At 50.0% G+C, this 25,879-nt stretch overlaps 1 protein-coding gene across 22 annotated transcripts in view; it reads left to right on the forward strand.

Moving 5' to 3' along the window:
- NFASC (neurofascin) overlaps positions 1–25,879 on the forward strand; it is a 96,461-nt gene that overhangs the window by 39,601 nt on the left and 30,981 nt on the right. For 8 of the 22 annotated variants that reach the window (XM_074925444.1, XM_074925453.1, XM_074925457.1 and 5 more), the window contains exons 3-25: positions 677–694; positions 1,610–1,715; positions 1,905–2,101; positions 2,452–2,574; positions 2,778–2,948; positions 5,794–5,844; positions 10,757–10,868; positions 11,542–11,726; positions 12,123–12,254; positions 12,559–12,702; positions 13,100–13,211; positions 13,310–13,476; positions 14,051–14,198; positions 14,817–14,941; positions 15,884–15,919; positions 16,706–16,807; positions 16,921–17,118; positions 18,090–18,160; positions 18,798–19,020; positions 21,067–21,182; positions 22,433–22,637; positions 24,568–24,690; positions 25,300–25,473. In XM_074925444.1, coding sequence (XP_074781545.1) covers positions 677–694; positions 1,610–1,715; positions 1,905–2,101; positions 2,452–2,574; positions 2,778–2,948; positions 5,794–5,844; positions 10,757–10,868; positions 11,542–11,726; positions 12,123–12,254; positions 12,559–12,702; positions 13,100–13,211; positions 13,310–13,476; positions 14,051–14,198; positions 14,817–14,941; positions 15,884–15,919; positions 16,706–16,807; positions 16,921–17,118; positions 18,090–18,160; positions 18,798–19,020; positions 21,067–21,182; positions 22,433–22,637; positions 24,568–24,690; positions 25,300–25,473 — 3,039 coding nt within the window. The remainder of the gene's footprint in view (positions 1–676; positions 695–1,609; positions 1,716–1,904; positions 2,102–2,451; positions 2,575–2,777; positions 2,949–5,793; positions 5,845–10,756; positions 10,869–11,541; positions 11,727–12,122; positions 12,255–12,558; positions 12,703–13,099; positions 13,212–13,309; positions 13,477–14,050; positions 14,199–14,816; positions 14,942–15,883; positions 15,920–16,705; positions 16,808–16,920; positions 17,119–18,089; positions 18,161–18,797; positions 19,021–21,066; positions 21,183–22,432; positions 22,638–24,567; positions 24,691–25,299; positions 25,474–25,879) is intronic. The other 14 variants (XM_074925455.1, XM_074925463.1, XM_074925464.1 and 11 more) reach the window with 9 other exon arrangements.

Raw genomic sequence — 25,879 nt, forward strand, 5'->3', positions numbered from 1 at the left:
AAGCAGCATGGGTGAGGGCAGATGCGGAACAAAGCTGCAGGGTCCCCTGACGGCACAGGGACCAGCTCTCGATCACCCTCTGTCAGAGGGTGCTGTAATATTTGTTCTTTATTTTAAGCTTGCCTACATGCTTTTTCCCTGCCCCAACCCTAACAAGTTTTCTTCTCTGGATAAAATCCTGCCTGTCCCTGTCCTGGGGACAGGGTGTATTTATCTCCCTAAATTACAGGCAGCTTCTCTGAGTTTGAGCATCACCTAAAAAGCCAGCTCAGGGTTTATCAGGCATGTGTTAGCCTCTGACTCAGGGGGATGAAACTGGGGGGCCTCTGGCCATAGGGAACGAGGGAATGTTGCTCACTCCTGCGGGCAACCCGCTGTACCACAGGGCCATGAATGCCTGCAGGCGAGTGGTGCGAGTATGCCTGTGCCCTCTTTTAGCCCCCAGAGCCCCCGCTGCAGAGGCCTCTGGCAAGAATGTTCAGAAGCAGCTTCTCCCACGTGGACAGTCAGTAGGTAGATTAGAACATGTCTGAAACATAAAATGGTTTGTGTGCAGTATTTACAAGCCCTACAACAGCGATACGGGTTTATGTTTGTGTACCTGACATATATAACGAAGTTCTTCAATTAACCTTTTTTCTTTTTCCTTGTTATGCTTGCACTTTGGAAATAACAGCAAATATTCAGAGTGAATGTAAGTGTTCCCCTCGCCCTCTGCATGTACGTGTCCATCTCCTCTGCATGGCTGAAAGAGGGCACGAGGGGTCTGCACCGAGCAGGGGGCTGCACGGAGCCGGGGGCCGGTGGTGGTTGTTGCTTTGTTGCTTGGCACAGGGTGGATGTAGCAGCGTTGCCCGCTCCTGCGGCGGGGCTGGACGGGGTCAGGATGAGCCACTTGTGCACAGCCAAGCATGTTGGGAGAGCCCCGGGAGGTGCTGGAGCAGCTTGGGAGGAGCGCTTAGGCTCTGCCGCTTTCCCCGGAGCGGGTCTAGCAACCAGGCAGGGTCTTTGCAATGCAAATATTGTTTCTGTGGAGGGTTGTTATTGCTTATGCCACGTCTCGGAGGAGAGCGGGCTCCCCGGCCTTGAACGAATGCCGAGCTCAGCTCCACGTACTGACACGTTTGCAGCATCTCTAGCTCTGCCCTTCTGAACACCAACACCGTGCTCCTTTGGGGTAAATCTGGGAGGTTTCGAGCCTCTTTTTTTGCACAGGGGGTACCTGTAAATGCCTTCCAGTGTCTCTCTGGCTCCCTGTCCCAGCTGCAGCCCCTCTCTTTTGAGGTGCACAGCCAGGATGCCTCTCAGTCAAATGACCTGAGGTAGCAGGAAGATGTAAATATGAAATTTCTTACTGGGGCCAAGTTACCAAGTGAGAAACAGGGGCTTTCTGGTACTGAAAGCAGTGCCAGTGCTCGGAGGGGTGATGAGTAGCACCCCCCACAAATGCTCATGGTAATTTCCTCAGGTGTTGAGCTTTAAACGACAAATTGCACATCCAGCCTGGGGAAGAAGCTGAAATCCCATCAGGATCTGCTGCAGGATGGCAGAGAGGGGATTCACGCTCTTCGCACAACCCTCCCCTCACTGCTTTTCGTTTGCTTTTCAGTGACTCAGCCCCCCACAATCACCAAGCAGTCCGTGAAGGACTACATCGTGGACCCAAGGGACAACATCTTCATTGAATGTGAAGCCAAGGGGAACCCCGTTCCCACGTAAGTGCAGCTACAGCCCTTGTAACGCAGGAGCTGTGCTCTTGGCTACAGCTGGCTCTGGAGGAGCTGCCCTCTGGTCCAGCTCTGCCATCAACACCATCAGCCGCTGGCTTGCACTGCACAGGTAAGGATCTTGCTGGGTAAATATGGTCCATGGTTACAAAACCAACCTCTCCCCCGTGCTTGCAGTTTTTCCTGGACGCGGAATGGGAAGTTCTTCAACGTGGCCAAGGACCCCAAAGTGTCCATGCGACGGCGCTCGGGTACGCTTGTCATTGACTTCCACAGTGGGGGACGGCCAGAGGACTACGAGGGCGAGTACCAGTGTTTTGCCCGGAACGACTACGGCACTGCTCTCTCCAGTAAAATCCACCTCCAGGTTTCGAGTGAGTAACAGCAGTGGCGCAGAGCAAGCAGCCAGCAACCCCAAGGAGAACTATTTGCATCGTATGAGATTTTGTAGAAGAGGCACGGAGAATATCCAGTGCTCAAACATCTCAGCCTGCTTCTTCTGTTACCTGTGTCGGGATGTATCCAGCCACAGGACCGAGAGGAAGACACGGGGGTTATGGCTGTAGCTATCAGGGAAATACCTGATACGGATTTCAGGGAGTCTTGCACATGCAGAAATTAATTTTGCATTGGGGCTGCTCCATTGAAACCAGGCCATGTCCTGCGGGAAGAGATCTGAAAAGTTACTGCTTTCTTCACGCGGTGTCTTTCCTTCTCGTGGCAGAGTCTCCCCTGTGGCCCAAGGAGAAGGTGGATGTGATAGAGGTGGATGAAGGTGCTCCACTCAGCCTGCAGTGCAACCCGCCGCCTGGCCTGCCCTCTCCCGTCATCTTCTGGATGAGCAGCTGTGAGTTGGGGAACCCCCTTCCTACCTTGGACCCTGTGGGCAGCCTTTCCCTCACCTGTAGTCTTTATATAAAATAACCAGGTTTAGCTACTGCTCGTTCAGAGCTTGGCAGCACCCACATGTGGCTTGGGTCCGGGGTTTCTGCTTTACGCAGCCACCCGCGGGAGTAGCTGGCTTGCTCTGAACGCCTGTTCTCCCTGCAGCCATGGAGCCCATCCACCAGGACAAGCGGGTGTCCCAGGGCCAGAACGGTGACCTGTACTTCTCCAACGTCATGCTGCAGGATGCCCAGACCGACTACAGCTGCAACGCGCGCTTCCACTTCACCCACACCATTCAGCAGAAAAACCCCTACACCCTCAAGGTGAAAACCAGTAAGTGTCACGCTGATAGCTCAGGATGGGTCTTCCCTGGCCTCTCTCGGGCAGGGTTTTCTTTCCAGACTCCCTTGTTTCTGTCCTTGACAGCACTGAGACCTACCAGGGAGAAGAGTGGCTTGCTTGGTTTTGTTTAGGATAGTACAAGAATGCATTTGGATGAGGAATGCTGCTCCTCGGACAGCTAACCTGGCAGGGAGAGGTGGCTGGTTTCCCTCCAGCATCCCAGAGCTTTGCAACGTCATGGGCTGGGGGCTGCAGAGGTAGCTTGAGGCAGGTATCGCTAAGTCCGTGTGTCTGGGGTAAACTGGAAAGCATTTCAACGCAGATGGGGCACTCGCCCCATCTTTAGGGAAGTGTGTAACATCAGGTGATCTTTCCCTAGTTTGAAAAGCTGGAAGTAGCCTTGGTTTGCTCCAGGCTTAGCTCCAGTTTACATGCTGGTGCGGCACAGGGGGACTGTGTGTCAACCTTGCACAGTTCAGGATTTACCTGCTGACCGGGAGCTGCTGTTTAGCTCCTTTGCTTTGGGATGTGCTGACAGGAGGGCTTGAGCCTTTGGGGTCTGAGCACGTACACGTGGGACGTGCTCAGGGTGGGCAGCGACCTCAGTTTCACCACGTTGACGTGTGTCGCCGCGGGGAACAGGAGGAGCACGTGTGTGGTGAAGAGCCCTTCCACGGGCAGGTCCAGCCACCAGCAGACTCTCCTCTCCTCCAGAAACAAGACTGCTCAAAGGGAGGCGAGTTCCTGACGCTAACACATTTTGTGGCAGCTGGCAGGTGGGGATGCTGGCAGGGGGAACACGAGCTGAGCGCTGCAGGACACGAAGCTCTTGGGTTGATGCAGGTTCTGCAGAGCATGGGCTCTCTTCTGGGGACTGGGTGTGTGCAGAGCACTGGCACAACAGGCAACCGACACAGAAATGGCATCTACAAACCCCAATCATCACCCAATCTCCCGTTCCCAGTAAGGTCAGACTGGGAGAAGGGGGTAGTGCGTGCAAGGCTGTGTTTTGGGGAGCAGGCTCTTGCCCAAAGCAGGCTCGAGGCACTGCTGAATCCCAGCATTAGGAGCTTAATTTGATTTTGCAGCAGCTTAAATTAGAAGTAACTCTATTATAAAGTGACCTGAAAGTGATGTGAGAGGCAGACGGGGTCTGGAGTGTTTTGCACTTTTATTGTACCAGCTTCTCCTCTGTGCAAAGCGTGAGCGGAGGAGCAGCAATATAAACGCTATAAACAGGCTTTATGCTGACGGTGAGGGATGCATGTGGGTAATTCATTCCGAATATTATTTGTCTGTTTACAGAGCTGGCCAGACAAAGCCAATGTCTAGCTGTTAGGGAAAGACTGAGCTGGAGAAATTCTGGCAACCAATGATCTGTGATCATTTGTGCCTCCGAAGGCTCCAGCCTGACATGTTTGTCAAGTGTTAGAAAAAAGGCGGAAGAAATCCTGGAAGATTTCTGTGCAGACAGATACAAGCTCCCCCTCCTGCTACCCTCAGATGCTGCCACAGCGTTTTGCTCCCAGGCTGTGTACAATTGGTTTCCCATTATACTGGACCCTATCTTTAAGTTTTCCTTTGGAAATGTCTGCGGTATTACGAGATGCAAATTCCACCCCATGAGCCCCCCAGAGGCCCTTATAATTTAAAGAACTGACGCTCTAATTTCTCATCTGTTACGACACAAAAAAAATTCTTTACACATACAGTGTTCAAAGGAGACGAGCTTGTATTTGTCTCAAGCTGTTCAATCATCTCAGCCTTAAGCCATGAGCGTTGGCTGTCCTTAAAAAAAAAAAAAAAAAAGTCACCAGCTGCTGAAAAATCATTGCACGGGATTGCTGTGCCCTTGGATGCAAGAAGAGAAAAATGGAAAGGCTTGGGGGAGCGACACAGCCCTGCAGAGTTTCTCTGGTGTATCCAGGTTCAGGTAGCTGTCGGGCATCTTGCACAGAGACACGGTGCGTGGCTGATGACTTCAAGCTCAGGGCAACAACCATATGGTCGCCAACAGAGCCCCTTGTATCTCCTGTGGGCAGATGACACCGTAACACTGGTGTAAACCAGGGCGTTCTCAGACACCAGAACAGTATTTTGGGTAAGGGTGTGAGCTGAGGGGGGCTGATCCTCTGGTGGCCACGGGCCAGTGCATCCCCCCGCTCCTCGCAGCGCGCGGGTGGCAATTAGCTTTTTTCTTTGAGTATAGGTGATAGCTGGCAGTGGTTGTCAATAAACGAGAGCAGTGTGTTATTGAAGAGCTGTAACGCAATCTACTTTAATTACCTTGTAATTAAAAGGGATTTTACAGCAGATTATGCTTTTAGAGCCTAATTATTATTTTTATTTGTTCATCTTTGCCGTCCCTTTCTGCACCGTTACGCTGCTGCCTAGCTGTGTCCAACCTATGCTTTATGCTGGGGGAAAGTAGTCAGAATACGTTTCCCTCGTAGAAACTGAGAGAAAAAGCATTTTCTCCAAATTGAACCGATTTTATTGTTGTTGTTGTTGTTTTCGAAGATGTAAATGCCTTTATACCAAAAAAACCCAAAACCCACCACTTCAAGGAAACGTTTATGATACAATTTTCATCCATTTATTTGTCTTCCCATGTCGTAGGAGGAAAACAGCCCTCTTTTCCTCTCCTTTATTGCTGTGTTATGTTGTTTGTCCTGAAAGGCAGCTGTGCTCAGAGTGCTTTTGTATCCCTGCTGTTGCCTGTCCTCATTGCTCTTGTGTTTTGGGAAGTTATTTTGTTTTCTATCCCTCCGCACCGCCTTGTCCCCCTGCCCGCTTCGTGGCACTCAGTACGCTCATGGTCTTTTGTTTATTGCAGAGAAACCCCATAACGAAACGTCTTTACGAAATCACACTGACATGTACAGTGGTGAGTCAACGCTGGCTTCTGGAGACCTTCACGATTTTTAACCCCTTTCTGCCTAACCCGACTTATCTCCCGCGCTAACCGGGCAGCGAGCCGCCACGTTCGCAGCATCCTCCGCCCTTCGTCTGTGCCCACACGCTCCCCCGTGTGTGCCCGTGTCCCCCTTCGTGGGTTATGGCCTCAACTTTGCAAAAACGGGTGGGACAAAACGAACCAAACAGCGACAAAATCCCCCTCGGAGTTTTGACGTCTTAAAATTATTGAGTTTTAAGCTAATTAAGTGGATCTGCAGAGCCCAGCTTGAGAGGCATTTGGATTGAATAGGATCTGGTCCACGTGAAAATATCTGCGTGGCTGAGCGAGCCCAGCTTGCTTCTTCGCTGAAGAGGTCGCTTGTCCTCAGCAAAGTCTTATGATTTAAAGATAAGACCCACCATCCCTCTGTCTTCAGAAAGAGCATCTATTGTATTTGCAGCTAAACACGGGCAGTGACTGGGGAAAAAAAAAAAAAAAAAAAAAAAAAGGAGTATTTGGAGAATTTGGTTTTCTTGAAAGCTGGGTGCTTTGTTTCTTTGTGGTGAGGTTGTACATGTGCTGGATGCTTTCACAAGGCTCTTGCCCTTTGTCTGGGCAGGGAGATTACCTCGGGAGCCTGCGTTTGCTGGGAGAAGCCCATCCCAAACTCATAAATTATGCTTCAGACACAGAACCGCGTGGCTCCCTGGGGCGCGATCTCTGCCCTGAGAATAGATTGGAAGCGTCACGGACGTGAGGGGATAATGTGGGCAGAGTTGGGCGGCAGCAGGGGCTGGTCGGGGAGCAGGGAGATGGGGCTGTTTGCGGGTGATGCTGAGAGCACAGGCACTACCAGGGATGCAAATGCTTCGCCAAAGACCACCACGGAGTCCGATTGCCCCAAGGCCCGGCGCTGTGGTGGGCAGGATTTGCTTTTTGCCCCTCTTGCTGCTTATGGGGGACCAGGGTTGTGTGGCAGTGGGATGGGGTCAACCCCAACCATGCCCTGTACTGGTCCCTGGCCATGACCTGCAGCAAAACCCTGCTCAGCTGTTGTCTCACCCTCTTCCACCCAGAGCCACGGGTTTGTCTGTTCCCTGCATGATCCAGGGCACATTTTCTTCTTCCACAGAGACTTTTTGGGACAAGGAGTGCTTTTGCCAACTAAAAGCAGAGAGAGTTGGAGTGTGAGAAGAGGAGGACGTGCCAAGCGAGGGACACTGAGTTCAGTGGCCCCGGCAGGCAGCCCAGGCATCCCTTCCCCACTGAGGGAACTGGGAGTGTTGGCATCTTACTGGCAGCCAGGAGTGGGAGGTTTCTGAGGATGCTGGAGAGCTGGGGGAGGCTCAACAGAGGGAATCAGCCTCCGAGGAAATACTGGTGGCAGCAAATGGGTTGGGCGTAGTCTGAAAATATTTGTAGGAATGGCTGTGAAAGGAGATTGGCAGCAAAAATTAGCTTCAATGGGAACCACATAAACAACATCATGCCTCAACGAGAGGTGAGTGAGAGGAGATGCCTCTCACAGGCACACAGGGACAGGGACAAAAGAGAAATGGTGAGCTCTCCTGTAAATATATCTTGCACCTCAGCAGTTTAAACGATGTTTGGATTTCAAAGAGAATGCCTTCACACTGGCTGGGCACCACTTCTGTGTTCGCAGCCTTTGCTGGTTCAGGAGAGGAAATCACCGTGGTGGTTGTGGGCTTCTCGATCTTCCACTGCATGTCTTTGTTCAGGGAAAAGGGATGCTTAATAGTCACTTGGTCAGGAAAATGAGACCTTATCTGCCCAGGTTTCTCCAGATTTCTATCCGTAGGTGCACAGGATAAACTCTTGGCGTTACATGGGCTATTTGCACTTCGTGTCCCCTGGAACAGTGTGGGGGCAGTGGATTCAAGTGACCCACTCGTGCCCCTGTGCAAATCTGAGCTCCCAACCCGGAAATTTCTTAATAGATAATGAACTGGTGAAAAAATTTCTTACTCTCAGCACTTTTTGTTTTTGCTAACCCCATGTTTTGCCCTGGAATGACCAGTCTGGCCAAACTGGTTACTGGAACCAACTGCAGCACAGCAGGGACTTAAGGCAGGGGTGTGGGGAAGAGGGACATCAGTCTCGCAAGTATTTTTAGGTGTTTGGGAGACTTGGGGCTCTGGGACCTTGGGGTGCTGGTCCCTACAAAGGGCTCTGTGGAGTTGGGAGGGGCGGGCACCACGCAGTGAAGCAGCAGGAGGCTGCGAGTCCCCCTCCCTGCCGGGCTGCGATGGGTGTGCGTGTGCCCGAGCGCGCCTCGGGGATGTGGGACCTGCTGGCACGGACGTGGGGAACGAGCAGTTTGTCCCCAACTGTGCTCAAGGGCCGGGCTGATGGTGGGAGATGCCACCGAGCCCTTCTCCCCACGGCTCATGGGGGGGCGCAGTGATCTCCTTGCTGCAAAGCTCAGGCTGTCTTCAATTATGAAGGAAAAAATGTTCTAAAAGGAATAACTGAATATTTTATTAGCAGAAGTTTCTCACCTTTTTTAAAAAATGGAAATTGAAGTCTGGTTTATGCTTTTTTCCTCTTTTTTTTTTTTTTTTTTCCTTCTGGCAAACCTGCGGGATGTTTTAAAGCTGGCTAGCTGTGCAGGAGGCGAACAGATGGGATGAGTCTGGATGTGCATATTCCCATTATCGCCTTTTGGTAGAAATGCAAGTTGATATAAAATTTTTAGATGTAAAATTTTTAAATCCCATCAGGTCAGGCCTGCGGGGAGGGGTCACTTGGCTGCTCTGGGGTGAGAAGTGGCTGTTTCTGGGATATCCTGTTCACAGGTGAACGGGTCCAGTTTCATAGAGGCAGGGACAACAGCAGCAGTATATTGGAAGCAGAATGTATTTCCGAGCAGAAATAAACAGCCATGGGTTTTATTTTTCCGGTTCTGTTCCTTGAAAACAGATGAGTGAGATGTTGCTGTTTGTCTGACAGCTTCCAGCTGTAGCTGCTGCAAGTTCAGAGCTGGAACTGTAAATTCTTCGGGGGAGAATTTCTGGCCTCTCCCCATTTTAAACAGCAAAATATTTATTAGTAGTGCTGGACTAAGGCAAAAAGCTTATCAGCTATGCAGTGTTGTTGTTAGGTTTATTAAACAATTGGCTAGGATACTAATTTATCTCCCTTATTTTTAATTTTCATCATTAATATATGGCTCGTAAAATTTGGCTTGCACTGCTGCTTATCTCTTCTAGTTATGCCCCGGGCTCCAGAGCAAATGGGTTTATAGTGGGAGTGAAGCTTACAGCCTGTTCAAACAGGCTGCAGACTGTTGGCTAATAAAAGCCAATATTGGGTTATAAACTAATATCCAGCTTTCCTAATCACACGACAGAAGTTCATGAATTTGGCTAGGGGTATGGGAGCTGTTGATAAATACTGGCTTTAAACCCAGCTGCTGGCTCTGTCAAGCCCCGGCAGAGCCCGGGCATGGGTGGGCTGGTTTTAATCAGGAATAAGATCCTCTCCAGAGCAGCATGTGCCTGCCCAGAGAGCTGTGGCCCTTCACGATAAGGTCAAGATTTGCCTGCCCTGGTAATCCATTAATAAAATAATTGACTAACCTGCTGACGAGCACATGGCTGGTAACCTGCGGGTGTGGGGGAGCGGTGGGATGCGCGTGTGGCCGCGCTCCGGAGGCGTTTCAAAGGCACGGTTTAACTCCTGGGCTTGGGGTTTTTTTATCCCGGTGAGCCTGCTCCCAGGCTTTCCCTAAGGCAGGCTGATGGGAACTCCACGAACTGCCCCTTCCCTCTCTCCCCTCCTCCTTCCCAGCTCTTTTCCCCTTCCAGAGCTCAGGTGGAGGTTTCCCAAACAGACGTGGGCATCCCCAAAAGCCCCGCGGCGCTGGGCACGCCTGCCTGCCTCCTGCTTGCACAACAAAGGAAGCTTTTGGGGCAGTGGGACAGGGCTTGGTCTGCACCCCAAGATCCTGCTCCTGCACCGGGGAGGGCTCGCCCCACGCATCACTTCGGTATTTGTAGTGACCCTGTGTCAACCCCGGCCATTCTGTCCCCTTTCCTAATCTCATAACCTCCGTCTCTGCTACTGCTGCTTTTAAGCCCATCTCATCCTGTTTTGTCCTCACTGATCTAGATCTAGTTTAATAACTCCACTTATTAATGGAATTGATTCCATTAATAATTTTTTTCCCCTACAAGGAGACCTTTGCTGTGTGTATCTGTAGAGAGTTGTCTTGTGTGTGTCCCCCTGTTTCTTTCCTGTTAGATTTTCCCGTCCAGTCCTGAAATTTGTCATTTTGGTCGCTAAGTTGTTCCTTTCCAAAGGGCACTGTCCTTGCAGGCCCCGCAGCTCCTAGGAAGGGAAACCTCCCTGGTGCTGCTAGAGCCCCAGACAGCACCAGGATCCTCCGTATTTTGGAGATCTCAGTTGTCTGAGTAAACCCTTCCTGTGCCCATTTGTTCCTTTTGTCCTTCATTACATGTTCTGTCCATCAGTATTTCCAAGTCTCATCCGATTTCAGCCCATTTCTCTGTGCTAGAGGCAGGGGTGGGCGGGAGCTGACGGTGCCAGGACATCCCCGATGCACCATCCCCGCAGCTCAGCTCCCTCCGCCCATCCTCTGCTGCTTTTTTACCTCCCTGCCTGCCAAGCATCCTCTCTCTACCCCCCCCTTTTTTTTTTTTTTTTTTTACTTTAAAAATTAAAATTACCTTGAGCCCTTCTCTACTTTCCAGGTACACTTCTGGGTGGAGTTTAGCATCCCAGGCTTGGCCAGGAACTCAACAGTCTCCCCCCCAAATCACCCTGCACATGCCCTCCCCATTGTTGCAGCAAAGGAGAGTTTAAAAGCATCTTGTTTTGTTTGTTTGTTTGTTTGTTTTTCCTCTCCTGCTGATTTCAGCCCGAGGGATTACGGAAACAACTCCCAGCTTCATGTATCCCTACGGGACCTCAAGCAGTCAGATGGTGCTCCGAGGAGTGGACCTCTTGCTGGAGTGCATTGCTTCAGGAGTGTACGTACCACTTCCCACCCGGGGGGACGTGGGGACAGGGTGGTCCCCAGCAGCCCCCGGTGGGATGGACTGGGACCAAGGTGCTGTGGGAATACCTCTGGCTAGGAAAAAGGGGATCGCTCCTTTCCTTTTAACTGCTGTTAATAATATTCTCGTAACCTGCTTGAAGCATAAGAGCATGGAGCAAACAGGAGAGATGAGTTTTGCAGCACTGCCCGGACAAGCAGGTCTCTTTGGACACTTGCTGTGCAGGAATAATTCCTCACTGGTTTGTCCTTGTAGCTATTGTCAAATCTCCTGGGTGCTCCTCACCACACTGTATAAACTGCGGGTGAGGACATTTGTGGTCCATGTGCCTGCAGAAGCGTCCTGGGCTCGGGTCAGACGTTGGCAGCCCTCCTGGAGTGAGCTGCCTGCGCTGCCTGCACAAGCTGCCAGACCAGCGCTCTGCATCCCCAAGTACGAGGCGTGAGATGGACCCTGCTCCTGATCAGCTGGTGATGCTTGGGGTCCTGGTTTAGGGACTGTGGTAGGAAGGAGGGTGGCCCAGCAGTTGGATGGATGAGTCCTTCTGCCTGGGTGTGAGTGGTTCCAAGTGCAGGATTATGAACTGTTTTTCTTAGGAGTTGTTTTCTTGCCTTGCAAAAGCATTTATCTCCTCCCCTCTCCTTAGACCAGCACCAGACATCATGTGGTACAAGAAAGGAGGAGAACTCCCAGCAGGCAAAACCAAGCTGGAAAACTTTAACAAGGCTCTTCGTATTTCCAACGTCTCCGAGGAAGACTCTGGGGAGTATTTCTGCTTGGCGTCGAACAAGATGGGCAGCATCCGCCACACGATCTCGGTGAGAGTGAAGGGTACGTCATCTTTACCTTGCCATCTTTTTTAACTTCACAACCAGCAGCTGTGAGGGGACGTGCATGGGAGGGGATGCTCCGATTTGTTGAAAGGGCCAGCAGGGGCTTTCTGTGGGGGCTGTCTCTGGGCTGTATCCAGCCATTCTTGCTTCTTGCCCAAACTGACCTAAAAGCAGTGTGAGATGCGATCTCAGCTGGTGTAACTCAGCAGAGCTCCACCGACATCAAGGTTGTGGTTTTGTATGGCCGAAGAGAGGGGGGAAGAGGACTTTCCACCCTCGCTGCGCTCGAGGACGGTATTTTCATCGTCTTAGCTCAGCAGGGAGCAGCGAAGAGGGGATTTTGGATGGGGTAGGGCTGCTGCGTCTATAACTGGTGCGTTGGTGTATTTTAAAGCTGCTCCATACTGGTTGGACGAACCCCAAAACCTCATTCTGGCCCCTGGTGAGGATGGCAGGCTGGTGTGTCGAGCCAACGGGAACCCCAAGCCTGCGATACAGTGGCTGGTGAATGGCGAGCCTATAGAAGGTGAGCAAGGGAGAGTCTGTGTCTCTTTTTGCAAAAAAAACCCTAGCCTGGGATCTCATGGCTGGCCACGAGAGCCAGAGCTGCTGTCGGGGTGCCAGGCACCCCACTGAGCAGTGTGTGTGGGCTCCAGCACTGCAGCACATGAACCACCTGCTTGTCTGAGACGAGGCCAGTTGAACCTTTGTAGGCTTGGGGAGGTCACATACTGTCATCTGGTTTTATCTGGGCTGAGACGGAAAGAAGAGTAATGATACTGTCTCGTGAATTCTAATTTAAAATTTAAAGAGTGCTCTCTGTTTTGAAGCTTCTCCCCCCAACCCGAGTCGAGAGGTGTCTGGAGACACCATTGTATTCCGAGATACCCAGATCGGCAGCAGCGCCGTGTACCAATGCAACGCCTCCAACGAGCACGGCTACCTGCTCGCCAACGCCTTTGTCAGTGTCCTGGGTAAGTGCTTGGGGAAGATGAACACTCTGTACTCAAGTTTTCCCTGCAAGAGTCTTCTGTTTGCTTTCCTCTTCGTTGTTAGCTGCTCCGAGGCTAGGGCACAAAGGTACGTGACCTCTGCAGCCAGGCTTTGGAGCAGAAGTCCCTCGTCACAGACCTGCAAAGCCAGGCAAGGCTGAGCAAGTCCTGTTGGCACTAAGATGTGATTCACGTAGCGAGGCTAGAAAGGGAAGGAGAGATGAGAGGGAATGGAGAAGCTCTACTGAGTCCTGGAAGTGCCGACAAGGAACAGTGAACAAAAGAGAAGGGAGGGTGGATGAAAAGACTGGAAAGGGAGCAGCGGTCTGGAAACTGGTTTCTTTTCTTTCTCAACGGCTGGGATTTTTGCTGTTTGCAGACGTGCCTCCACGGATACTGGCCCCCCGCAATCAGCTCATCAAGGTCATTCAAAACAACAGGACCCGGCTCGACTGCCCCTTCTTTGGCTCACCGATCCCCACCCTGAGATGGTAAGAGCTGCAGCACGTCCCCTGTCAGTCCGGGGGGGTGGGAAGAGGAGGTTTCCTGCTCTTTCTTCCCTTACAATAGCACTTTGTGGTGTTGTGAGGTTTAAGAACGGCCAGGGGAACACGCTGGATGGAGGAAACTACAAGGCACACGAGAACGGGAGCTTGGAGATGACCATGGCTCGGAAGGAGGACCAGGGCATCTACACTTGTGTGGCCACCAACATCCTGGGTAAAGCGGAGGCCCAGGTTCGCCTGGAGGTCAAAGGTAGGGGCAGGAAGGGCTCTAGGTCAGAATGGTCTCTTGAATCTTCTGAAACTTGCAGCGGAAATAATAATTTAAGTTAAGGGAGGGTTGGTTGCGTGCTCTAGCAGTCTGTCAGCAGGACAGGCACTATGTAATTTGGAGCTGGAATCCAGAAAATGGTATTCCCTTTTAATGTTGGGAAAAAATTAAGGCTGTGGATATATTGAAGCTGTAGAATGGCTTGGTGTGGATACTGAGCTGAGATGCCACGAGCGGTGCAAAAAGAAACACTAAAGTGTTCCTCAGGGTTAACTAATGTCAATAAACCATTTTCTGAACCAAGTTTCCACCGAGGCTTTCCCTGTTCAGCAAAACTGATTGCTGACTCGGAAACCTGGGTATTTTTTTCAAAGGGTCAGCACGAATTAATGGCTTCTTCAATCAATTTATTTGCAAGTGTTTGTATCGGAGACAGCTCGTTACAGCAAGCTGGACACACATGCTTGTGCTTTCCAAGTAACGCTGCTCTTCACCGAGTTCTTGAGCTGAGACCCAGCAGTTCGGTGCCCAACACTTTCTTTCTGACTTCGTGCAGACCCAACCAGGATTGTGAGAGGACCCGAAGATCAAGTGGTGAAGAGGGGCTCCATGCCTCGCCTCCACTGCCGTGTAAAGCACGACCCTACGCTGAAACTCACAGTCACCTGGCTGAAGGATGATGCGCCCCTGTACATTGGAAACAGGTTTGTGTTTAGCAGTTTCATGGTTTTTCTCTCCCAAGATTGTTGGACTTTTTACAGAACGTTTCAGGAATCACCAGGGATAACACGGACAAACATCAAGTTCCCATCTTCTTGACGCTTCTAATGTTACTAGCTCCTTCCAACAGACATTGCCCAGCAATTAAAATTGACTTACCAGTAAATCAAGACTTTGACTATAGGTTTTTATTTACAGATATTTTGGGACATCTTGATAAAACGGGTGGGTTAATAACAAGCTACTTCAAAATGAATGTTTATCTGCTGTGAGTGGCACAGCTGTAATTTCCTTTCCATAGCTGACTCCCTCCTCGTGAAGTGAGCTCTGATCACAGGACACGAGACAGTCAGAGGTCACTGTTTTCCTAAAAAATGTGATTATTCCAGATATATACCAGAGCACATTCGCCGATTCCTTAGGAAATGAAGTTTCTAAGAATAACTCAACACATCCTTAGCTGATAAAATCTTCAGACCAGAGACATACACCTGTTCTGTTTGGACTTTTATATGTATTTTATGAGAGAACTGTTAGACCTCAATCCTGCTGCCTAATATACTTAGGCACAGCCATGTGATTATCATTTTTATCCCTTTAAGGATGAAGAAAGAAGATGATGGTCTGACAATATATGGCGTGGCTGAAAGGGACCAAGGGGATTACACCTGCGTAGCTAGCACGGAGCTGGACAAGGACTCGGCTAAAGCGTACCTCACCGTCCTGGGTAAAGCTGTCCTCCCAGCTACTGACACAGGGCGAGGTGCTTCAGTTTTAATACAACAGACTGGCTTCAAGGTCAGGCTGAAAGGGTGATCTGTGATCACAGAACTGTCCTCCGAAGCAGAGATGCTCAGGGAGATGCTGGCAGAGCAATTGGTCCGTTGCTGCAGGACTCGGCAAGGACGTGCTGTCTAATCTCAGACTCAGACAATGGCATTGAATTTGAGTCAAAGGAAACTTGCATTTGAGACCAAAAAAAAAAAAAAAAAAAGAGTAGCTATTACACAGAGCTAAAAATATCCAAATGTGGATGCTGAAGCTCTGTGAGAACAGTCCTAAATTTGCAAGCGAGTTTAACTGAATGTCAGGGTGTTGAGCAACACTGGAAGCCTGGGGGTGAATGAGCCACTCCTCGCCTGGCAGGTCCCCTTCCCACCATAGGGAGTGACAGACCTAAGCCCCATTCCCCACGCCCGTTTACGTACAGTGCCAGATTTTACTTGCAAAACACAGATTTATCAATCCCTGCTCTTGGCCACCTCGAGTCTTGCTGACGTGCTGCATCCATGGGAATGCCCCAACCTGCCAACGCCGCTGGCATAGACCCACAGGGCCCTACAAAAGTCAGAGTGCACTACGAATCCCATATTCCTAATAATTTGACTAGGCTTGATTTATTTCCCTTCCTTTTCCCTTAATAGCTAATTAACTCCATAGCAGGCCAATGCTCCCCCTTTCCTGAGTACCACAAGTATGAATAAAGGTGTGCAGAGTGTGCCTGGAGGTCTCTGGGGGAAGGATGTACCTATTCTGGTCCCCAGCCAGGCCTGGATCCTTCTGAAATCTGTAACTCTGTGTGTAATTTTATATTTGGCAAGTGCTCTTTTGGCCACCCAAGATTAATGACTAACCTAACACCGTTAACAACCAATGTCTTACCTTGCAGCTGTCCCTGCTAACCGTTTGAGAGAGTTACCGAAAGGTAATCATCACTAATTCATTTGGTTCATTTTATTTTGTAAATTGATTTTGGTTTGCCTTGCCAATAACACCAACAGAAAATCTAGGTGTAGCGGCTGGAAAAGCTGGGAGCTGGTGCTTCCAAGTCCTGTCCAAGTTGTCCTTGAAAACCCATCCAGATGGCTGTGGGTAGAAAGGTCCTGTGCCACATCATTTCGTGTTCCAATTCCTGAGTGCAAGAGTCACTTTCCCCATACCTGGAAATGGTGAGCCCTGATGGGATTAAAAAAATCAGATTGAATCCCTTGACCTTTACCTGGAAAGAAGTTCTTACCGTGACTGTTACTGCATGAGCTGGTTTTGTGCAACCAGGTGGGTGGTGACCAGAGAAAGAAACCAGAATTGTGCCCAGAATATTTCTAAGTAGTATGTATTTTTATTGAGGCTTTATGTCCTTTCTGTTCTATTTGTTTGCATTTATTTTTTGGACGGCCGTGTGTAGTTTGTTGTAAGAGCGTATATCCCCCTTGCTAAGCCACTGTATTGTGATTACACCACCAGATAACGTCAGTTGTACAGGGAGCAGGTAGGGTTTCAAGACAAGGCACAATTAGCACATTTGTGTTTAAAAAAATTGCACTGGTCCACCAAGAGCTGCAGGATGTGAATCGTGCCACAGAGCGTGTGTCCTCCCACGGGTCTGGGCGAAGACAGCCAGGGCTTCCCCTCCCGGGAGAAGCGACGGGAACTGGGACTCCCAGCTCCTGGGACAATCCCAGACTAATTTGTCTCGTTACTCGGCCAACAGAACGACCCGACCAGCCCCGTGACTTGGAGCTGACAGACCTGGCCGAGAGGAGCGTGCGGCTGACGTGGATTCCTGGCGATGACAACAACAGCCCCATCACAGGTCAGCCACCGCACCCGCTGCCCTGTATCCCTCCCGCTTTCTTCTGCACAGTGGAGGGAAAACTTTCCTTGTGAGCTGAGCCTTTAACCCCACCTCTCCATCCTCTCCCCCAGACTACCTCGTCCAGTTTGAGGAGGACCGGTTCCAACCTGGCATGTGGCATAACCACTCCAGATACCCCGGGAGTGTCAACTCGGCCGTCCTGAGCCTCTCTCCTTACGTCAACTACCAGTTTCGGGTGATTGCAGTGAATGACGTGGGCAGCAGCGTGCCCAGCGTGCCCTCCGAACGCTACCAGACCAGCGGGGCACGTGAGTACCATCTGCCCAGTCCCTCTCGCCGCGGTGACTTGACGTTCTCAGTGTAGACTCTTCCCTCGTGATATATGATCGTAGCTCCTGTGACAGAAACAGATTTACACAGGCGAGGGAATGAGCTGGTCCATGCAGTCACATGCTGGGGTGTAATTTTATATATTGCACCCTCAAACCCATGACTGGTATTCTGCAGAGCAGCAAAACTCAAACAGAAAGATTTATGCAAAGGTCGCTCCAGCAGAATCTGTTGAAGGAAAGCCCGGGTTCACCTTAAAGAGAAGCTTTCTAAAGAAAGTCTTTCATCCTTCCTGACCACAGGAAGCTCAGAAGTCTCTTGGAAAATTAGACTCAAGTGTAAACTGGCCACAAGCAAAAGGTATTTTGTTCCAAAATTGCTAATTCATTGTCCACTGCTAGAGCTGGCCAGGAGCCCAGATCGATGCAGGAGTAAAGTGTGCTCCAGTCCACAACCAAGACTCAGGTCTTCAGTTTGTGTGCCCAGTGCTTTGTGCGTTGTAGAATACTTGGGAAAATTCACATGAGGAATTCACAAGAAGCAGAGTAGTTTTGCTGCATTCCTTAATTTAACCATTGCAGAGATACTTCTGCAATATCTACTGGCATCTAGTGTTGGCTTTTGACATTGCTCTTCTTGTTTCAGATTCAAAAGTGTCAGACTCGGCTCCTGGGGTTGCTTCACAATGGCTGTCTTACAAAGATTTAGGACATTTGGGGATAAAAAAAAAAAAAAAAAGGAGGCTCTTAAATAAATGACCTGGTTTTCAAGAGTGCTGAGAGTCTCATGTTCCATTAACCTGAATGGGAACTTCTGGAAAAATCAGGCCATTAACTTCTGCCTTGGAAGCGCTCCTGGCTTGCACAGTGAAGGGTTTTTAACCGCTCAGATGGTCATTTTTCAACAATATGAACTGTTTTGGTTTTTTTTCTCCCAACGTGAATTTCAGGTCCTGAAATTAATCCAACAGGAGTTCAAGGTGCAGGGACCCAAAAAAACAACATGGAGATAACCTGGACGGTGAGTTCTTCCTTGGTGCTTAACAGTCACCCAGCATCTTACCATTACGGTCACAGATGTTAGGATGTAGAGAACTCAGCATCTCTAGCACGTGTGCTGTACCACACAGAATACCATCACCTTAATGATCATAAAGGAAATAAAAAGCAGAAGATGCATCTCCAAGAGAGGCCGTTGTTAGTGCCTAGAAGAAGGTGTGTGATAAAACCAATAATTTGCAACTATGTAAGCCAAAGAAAAGATGCTGGATCAGAGATATGGGTTAGGCAGGGTGCTCACAGAGTCTCGTTTCCTTAAGCCGTATATAGGGCTTACAGGCCAGCTCTTGCTTTTCTTTGTGGACCAGCAGGTGTCATCCACAAATAAGCCAACATCTGTAAGGAGGGTAGAAATTGCAGTGGGAGTATGGACTGGAATATAAAGATACAGTTCTCAGTCCTGCCTTGGGCCTGGAGGGCAAGGACTAGGTACATCTCTCTCTGGGAACAAAAGTACTGACCTACTTTGAGATTCACTGATGGAGCATGAAATAAGAACCAGCTGCTGAACGGAACTTGTTGGAGCTCCGTGGCAGAGAATTACAGTTGCTCTTGCTCCTTCTCCTTCTCACTTTCTTTTTCTGTTTTGGTCCATTAAGCCTCTGAATGCAACTCAAGCTTATGGGCCCAACCTCAGGTACATCGTGAGATGGAGGCGAAGGGACCCCCGAGGGAGCTGGTACAATGAGACAGTGAAGACACCAAGGCACGTTGTCTGGAACACACCCATCTACGTACCCTACGAGATCAAAGTGCAGGCAGAGAACGACTTCGGTAGAGCCCCGGAGCCTGACACCGTCATCGGCTATTCAGGGGAAGATTGTGAGTACTTTCTCAGCCAGAGATCGTAAGTGTTTCAGGGCAAGATCCCACCCAAGGTCAGTGGGTTGGCACCTGTGCCCGGGACATGTTCACAGCACTGCTTCATTTGGCACAAAAACCCAGTTCCAGGCATTGGAAAAAAGAGGCTTGGCCGTTAGATTCTGTTCTGGGCTCTGCCTGCATGAGCCAAGTCACTCAGCCTCTCCCTTGCTCTCCACAATCCCCAGATAACACTGTGAGTGTGGCAGACAGTAAGATTTCACTGCAGATGAGCTCTGGTTGTACTCCAGTAAAACGCACTCAATTATTTTGCCCCTGTCATCTGTAGAGCACCGAGTTCATCTCAGATGAGAGGTGCTATGAATGGCCAAAAGGTTCATCCTGGACTGGATTCTTGTGCCTCTCTGATAAGGCCCCAGCTAAACCCCAGCTTGGGCTCCTGTTTGCAACACACCGTTGGCTCAGCTTATTTTTCTTTAAAACCCTGGTCACGCAGAACAGCAGCCAGCTTGTGGAACTCTTTTCTCCTTCTTTCTGGGCTACTGGTATCACTTTCTGTGCCTGTAGCATCCAAGACTCTGAACTACGGTTATCCTTACCCTGTTAGGATAATGTGGTTTGCTGCCAACAGCTTTATCTTGAAAGAAATATATAGTAGTTCTTTGCATTGCAGCATCAGTGGGTTCCTGGGTGTGGGACTTCAGGATTACCAAGAAATAAGGTAGATAAGCCGTGACCCTAGGTTTGAAGTCAAGGAGGCACAAAGAGGAGACAACAGTTTCAAGCAGATCTGCAATCTTGGTGCTAAGAGAGTGCACGGGACACATCCTCTGCCAGAGGAGACGGGGCGACGGGAGGGAAAACGGGCAGAAATGGTGGGAGTCAGGGTAAGAGCTGAGCACTGGGAGCAAAGCTGGACCTAGCTGGGAGGCTGTCACTGGAAAAACTCCCCAAGCACCCGCCTGCGCCATCATCTCAGCATTACCACTGTGTACAAGGTTGGTTTTTTTTTTTCCTAGTTTCAGTTGAAAATTTATGCAATAATATTGAGTTTTGTGAGGATCTAAACAAGCCTGCGCATGTGTGCTTTACGTGGAGATGAACCGGGGAGATAAAAGCTCCCGTATCACACCCCAGACACAGATGTGTTCCTGACTGTATCCCAAGGGCTGGGACAAGTTTAAAAAAAAAAAACAACCAAACAACAAACCAACAAACAAAATAAACTAGTCCCTGCCCTGTCATGTCTGAATTGCTTCAGAAATAACTGCAGCTTTCTACATACAAGCAGGTGACCTGTAAAGAGGAGGTAAAAAACCCAACTGGATCAACAAACAAGTTGTGGCCAAATTGATTCATTGGATGTAGAAATAACAGGTAGTTTTGTAACTCTTGGGTCTAACGGTGACCAACCAGCTGCAGCAGGAGGGGGCTGGACTTGCCAGAACCCTTCACTCGGAGAGCAAGGTGAGCCAGACCTTGCTGATGTGATCCCTTGCAGCAGCCCTGCTGTTTACTGGGTCACAAATATTCTCATGATAGCCGGCTGAGTGAAATACGGGGGAGTTTTTCCCTCTTCCCTGTGGAAGCGCTGCTAAAAAAAAACCCAAAACCCAACCAAACAATAGTCAGCTTTTACAGCATGCACAGGTCAAGGAGAAAGTGTGGGGGATGGAGGTAAGTGATGCTATTCTGTGTGTTTGTGTGGTCACAGGGGCTGCTCGCCCCAAACGAGGGCAGCCAGGAAGCTGACAATTGGCCTGTTGCTGCTGTTTTATTTTATTAAGTTTAGAAATCCTCGGAAATGGAGTGTAAGGAGGGAGAAAAGATTATTATCCCCATGAAATCGCTGCCAGCAGATAGGGCTGGCCAGGGTGCCAGCAGATGGCAGAGCCGGCGTGCGGGGCTGCTGCTCGCCTGGTTTGCAGCCTGTGATGAGAAAACCACAGCAAGGAGGGGGGCATAGGGGGTGTCCATCTGTCTGTCTGTCCTCCGGGGTACCGCTGGGTACCTAACGTACGCTCTGCTTTATTCCTGAACGCTCAGATCCCAAGGCTGCGCCTACGGATGTTAGGATAAGAGTTTTAAACAGCACTGCCATTGCTCTGACCTGGACCCGGGTGCACCTGGACACCATCCAGGGACAGCTCAAGGAGTACAGAGTGAGCAGAACCAAATCTCGTTGGCACTGACAATTAATACAGCTAACCCTCTCAGTAGCCAAGGTGGCTCCGGTGACGGAGCTGCCTGCAATGAGGATGACAGAAAACTCTCCTCCGGCCATTGTGACCCTTTTGCCATGGGCGGGTGCAGACCCCAGGGGCTGAGCTCTGCTCTGGAGCAGCCCCAGAAATGAAAAGCCTCGGTTTGCTCTTTGTGGTGCCTGGACGGGGCTGGGGACATCTCCTGTTGCTCCCCAGGTGCTGGACTGGTCCTTCCCTGTGCTGGCCTGAAGGATCTGGGCTGCTCAAAGCAAGCGGGGCTGCCCTTGTGCACCCAGAGAGGGACTGGGGGTGGGTCTACCCGTGCCCCAAGGTGGCTCCTGGCTCTAGAGCTGCCCAGAACCACGGGCTGGCTGGCACTGGAGGGGAAATGACCTCAGACAGGTACAAGCAGGCTGGTTTTTGTGTCATCCCCAAAGTACCTCCGTCATCTTTTAACGAATCCCTGAAAAGCCTAAACCCAGCGGTTCGTACTAACTGGCAACTAAAGACAGCACAGATCCTGTTGTGTTTTGTTTGTTTGGTTTTTTCCTTTTCATGTTGAATATTTACTGCTGAGGTAAAATATCAGAGGATACGCCCGGTTCAAAAGAAGCAAAAGTCTGGACAGAGCCCCTTCTATCAGATTTAAGACGTTACCAAAAGCACGCGTCCTGCGAACAGTTACGGCATTTCAAATCCAATAATCCACTGGGCATAAAGCGAGCTCCTTGCCTTTCATTTTCTTCTGCCTTTGCTCTGTCATTCTGGTCTGTTTTCTGAATGAATCTTATTTCTGCATGAAATAAGATTTTAGTCGGGGCTTTGAACGGGGGAGACTTTCCCAGTTCAGACTTTCCTTTGTGCCTGGACACATCCCGCTTTTCCTTGTCCACCACTACGGTGCTACTCCAGGTAGAAAGGGCGAGTCAGTGCCTAGATCTTGGAACCAGAAACAGCTCATTGTAGTCCGAGCTTAGTGGTTTTGCTCTGTGACCATTGGTAAGCACTTGACCCCATGCTCAGTCCCTTCCTCGGGTAACACCACTGACCTGCCTCGCTGGGGGGGGACGGGGACGTGGAGCTTCATTAATTGCTCTAAAAGGCTTCCGTTGCTCTTTGGAAAGGCAACGTTTTGCTATGCTTTGTTAATGAAAAAACAATTGCACTTAAATGGGAAAAGCTTCACTTGCCATGCATGTTTCTTGAAGGCCTATTTCTGGAGAGACAGTAGTTTGCTGAAGAACCTGTGGGTCTCCAAAAAACGGCAGTATGTGAGTTTTCCTGGAGACCGAAACCGGGGCATAGTGTCCCGGCTGTTTCCTTACAGCAACTACAAGCTTGAGATGGTTGTAACCAACGGGAGAGGCGATGGGCCACGCAGTGAAGTTAAGGAATTCCCCACACCAGAAGGAGGTACGTTCCCGGGGGGGGGGTTGTGCAGGCACCCGTCCCTGGGGCACGGGCTGGGAGAGGTTTGGGGGGGCTGAGCTCTGCAGAGAGGACCGGGAGCTGCCCCCCGCCTCCGCGGCAGAGATGTGCTAGGGACAATTTTTAGTTGAGCCTGGGCAGCATCACTGTCACACGGCACTGCTGTGTGCCTTCCTCACCGCGGGGTAGGTGACATCTCTGCAGCTACACCTAGAGATAACTACTGGCGCTGTCTCATCAATCTAAAAATCCCCTTCAGGTACTTTGAACACATCAGCAAGTAGCTCTTAGGTGGAACAAGAGAAATGTTTGCAAAGCCTCTTCAGAGGCACAGCACCGTGCCCTTGATTTGCTGCCTGACCTGCAAATGTCACTGCACCCTCCCCGTGCTGCGGGTGGGTGAAACGGGAGTGAATATATTCATCTTGCTCAGCGAAAGGCAGTAAAAATCTCTGGAAGACCCAAGTACTTTTGTTCTGAAAGGATGTCACTAATACCCATCAGGCTTTTAAGGCAAGAGCACCTCATTCTTCTGTTTAAAGAGCTTGTGTCAAGGATGAACTTGAGATTTTAATTTTCTTGCTGTCACAGGAGCTATTTATAGACATGCCAGTAACTTTTTGTTGGAGCTGCACTTTCAGTGGCTGGCAATGAATCTTCCTATAGCACAGATGTTTTTAGCACAGTATGCTACAAAAATGCAAGAGGAGAAGACAGTAGAGGCTGGAAGCAAATCCTGTCTCAACTAACTCAAAATACTATGGGATCCTCCTCTTCCTCTCCCTCTTCATCCTTATTCCTGCTGCTCAAGAACAGCACCTCTCAGCCCAGTCTCCTTCTTCCTTAACGTTTTCTTGGATGCTGTCACCATTTTCTAAGGGTTTTCAATTGATCAGCCATAATTAAGCTTCTCTAAAAAGAAAGGACTCTGTTCCAGTAGGGTGCTTGTGCAATCAGGTGCATTTTGGTTGAGCTGTTGACTCGTGTGCTCGAGGCAGGGAGCGTTTGGGGTGGCTGTGTGCATCCGTGGGTGCCATTGATTGAAGAAATTATAGCGGATTATACTCTCGTCATAAGAAAACTGTTGAATTTTTTTTTTTTTTTTCCTCCCCAATACCACTAAGCTATTTATTGATGTTTGGGAGACGGAATGATGTTTTGCAAAGCTTCTGTTTAAAAAAAAAAAAAAAAAATCCGTAACCACCTCTCAGATCAGAGAGCCAAGTTCTTTCCCAAATCAAGATTATGAGTAAAGCAGGAGAGAAATTTAATTCAAAAATGTATAATGCTTTCCTTCCTTTACTATCTTTGAATAAGCAGTCATAAAAGCAGCCATTCCTCAGGGTAAGGATCCCTGTACATGCACCAGCTCCCTGTTACAGATCTCTAGGCGTTAATACCACAAAGATGCTTTGCAGTAAGAGAAGCTGCTATACTATTTTTCACCGTTCCAACAGATAAATAGACGAGATGTAAGTGTTGGCCTGGGCGGGGGCTGTAAGCAAGACCAGTAAAGTATGCGTAGAACATACAGAGGTGGGACATGAGCTCTGTCACAGCTCCGCTTCACGGCTGCAGCATCTTTGGGTGGGATTCGGGCCGAGCTGCGCGCGGGAGGGCAGCGGTACCCGGCCGGCACAGCCCGGGGCTGGGGCTGCATGCAGAGCTGCTCTGGTTTCTGCTCCCTGCACACACGCTGCTGAAAACCCTGGGCTGGCGCATGGTTTCTGGCACAGATTCTTGTTCAATCGGTTGCTGACCTTTAGTGTGTGTGTGTTATCTGCGTGTGTGTGTGTGTTTACGAGTGTCTTGAGTGTATCAGTCAGCCTGCGATGTATACAGTATTGTAAGGTATGTTATCTTGTATGTTATTTTTTTCTTTCCCTCTCCTTCCTGGTCCCATCCTCCTCCCAAGTGCCCAGCTCCCCCAGGTATTTAAGAATCCGACAGCCAAACCTGGAAAGCATCAATCTGGAGTGGGATCACCCAGAACATCCCAATGGAGTCCTCACAGGATACAACCTTAGATATCAAGCCTGTACGTTCCACATGTTCTCTTCTGAGTGAATGATAATTAAGTCATTAAGTATTTTCCTTGTTGCTCATTACCTCCTCACCTAGCACAGAAAGCTCTCGGTAAGGAGCTGGAGACTTTCAGCACGAGAGGTGCTGGTGTTGGAGGGGAGTCCTGGAGCAGTGCTGGGCAGCTGCAGTTAACCAGGGAGGGTGGCGGGTGCTCAGCAGTTCTCCAGACTCGACTGCTGAAGGGAAATAAGTTTGATCTCTGTTTTAGAAAGACTTTTAAGTACAGTCTGAGTAGTTTATGTTCTCCCTCAAACACAAGCTCCTGGCTGTACAAGAGGTGCTGCCAGGAGTGCAGCACGCTCTGCAGAGCCCAGCACGATGCCTGGGGCAGTTACAACCTTCTCTGAGCCGCTTGCGACCACCGACACAACCCGGAATGTCCCCACTAGCAGGTTCCTCACCCAGTAGGTCACCAGCTGCCCTAGGTGAAGTGTATTTAACAGCAGCAACAGCTCTGAGCACGTGCAGTCCCACAGCAACAGCAGGTCCGGTCCTGGGGGTGAGGTGATAGAGTATTTCTGAATCAAGGTTGAAGCCACCACGACCTGCCTTTCCTCCCCAGTTAACGGATCCAAAACGGGCCGAACCCTGGTAGAGAACTTCTCTCCCAATCAGACAAGGTTCACCCTGCAGAGGACAGACCCCATCTCGCGCTATCGCTTCTTCCTGCGCGCACGGACCCAGGTGGGAGAAGGAGAAACAGTAATGGAGGAGTCGCCAGCCCTGCTGAACGAAGGTATGTGCAGCAGCAACCGCTCCTGGCTTTGCTGCGGGGTTAGGGGGGGTGATGGTACGTGTATGAGCTGGAAACTGCTGGTCAGAGAATCAGGTGGTCTACAGAGCAACCAGTCCAAACCAGTAACTGGTGCACAGGTGCTTTCTACTGCAGAGACAGAGAGATGACTGACCAGGACAAATACTGCAGCTGAAATGCTACAGAGGTGACTGGGGGGGACCATCCTGTGCTGTCAGGAACCATCTTGTTGACCCCCAAGCAATCAGCGTTCCTCACGTGCCCCCGCAACAGGAGAGCATCCTGCTCTCATCCTGCAAAGGGACAAAGCTCTAATCTGCCCCTCTGCAGCCTCTGCGGGAGCTAAAAAAGGGGCAGATATGGGTGATTTTCATGTGGCTTGAAGGGG

The sequence above is a fragment of the Athene noctua genome, chromosome 23, assembly GCF_965140245.1.
Source record: "Athene noctua chromosome 23, bAthNoc1.hap1.1, whole genome shotgun sequence".
Taxonomy (NCBI): domain Eukaryota; kingdom Metazoa; phylum Chordata; class Aves; order Strigiformes; family Strigidae; genus Athene; species Athene noctua.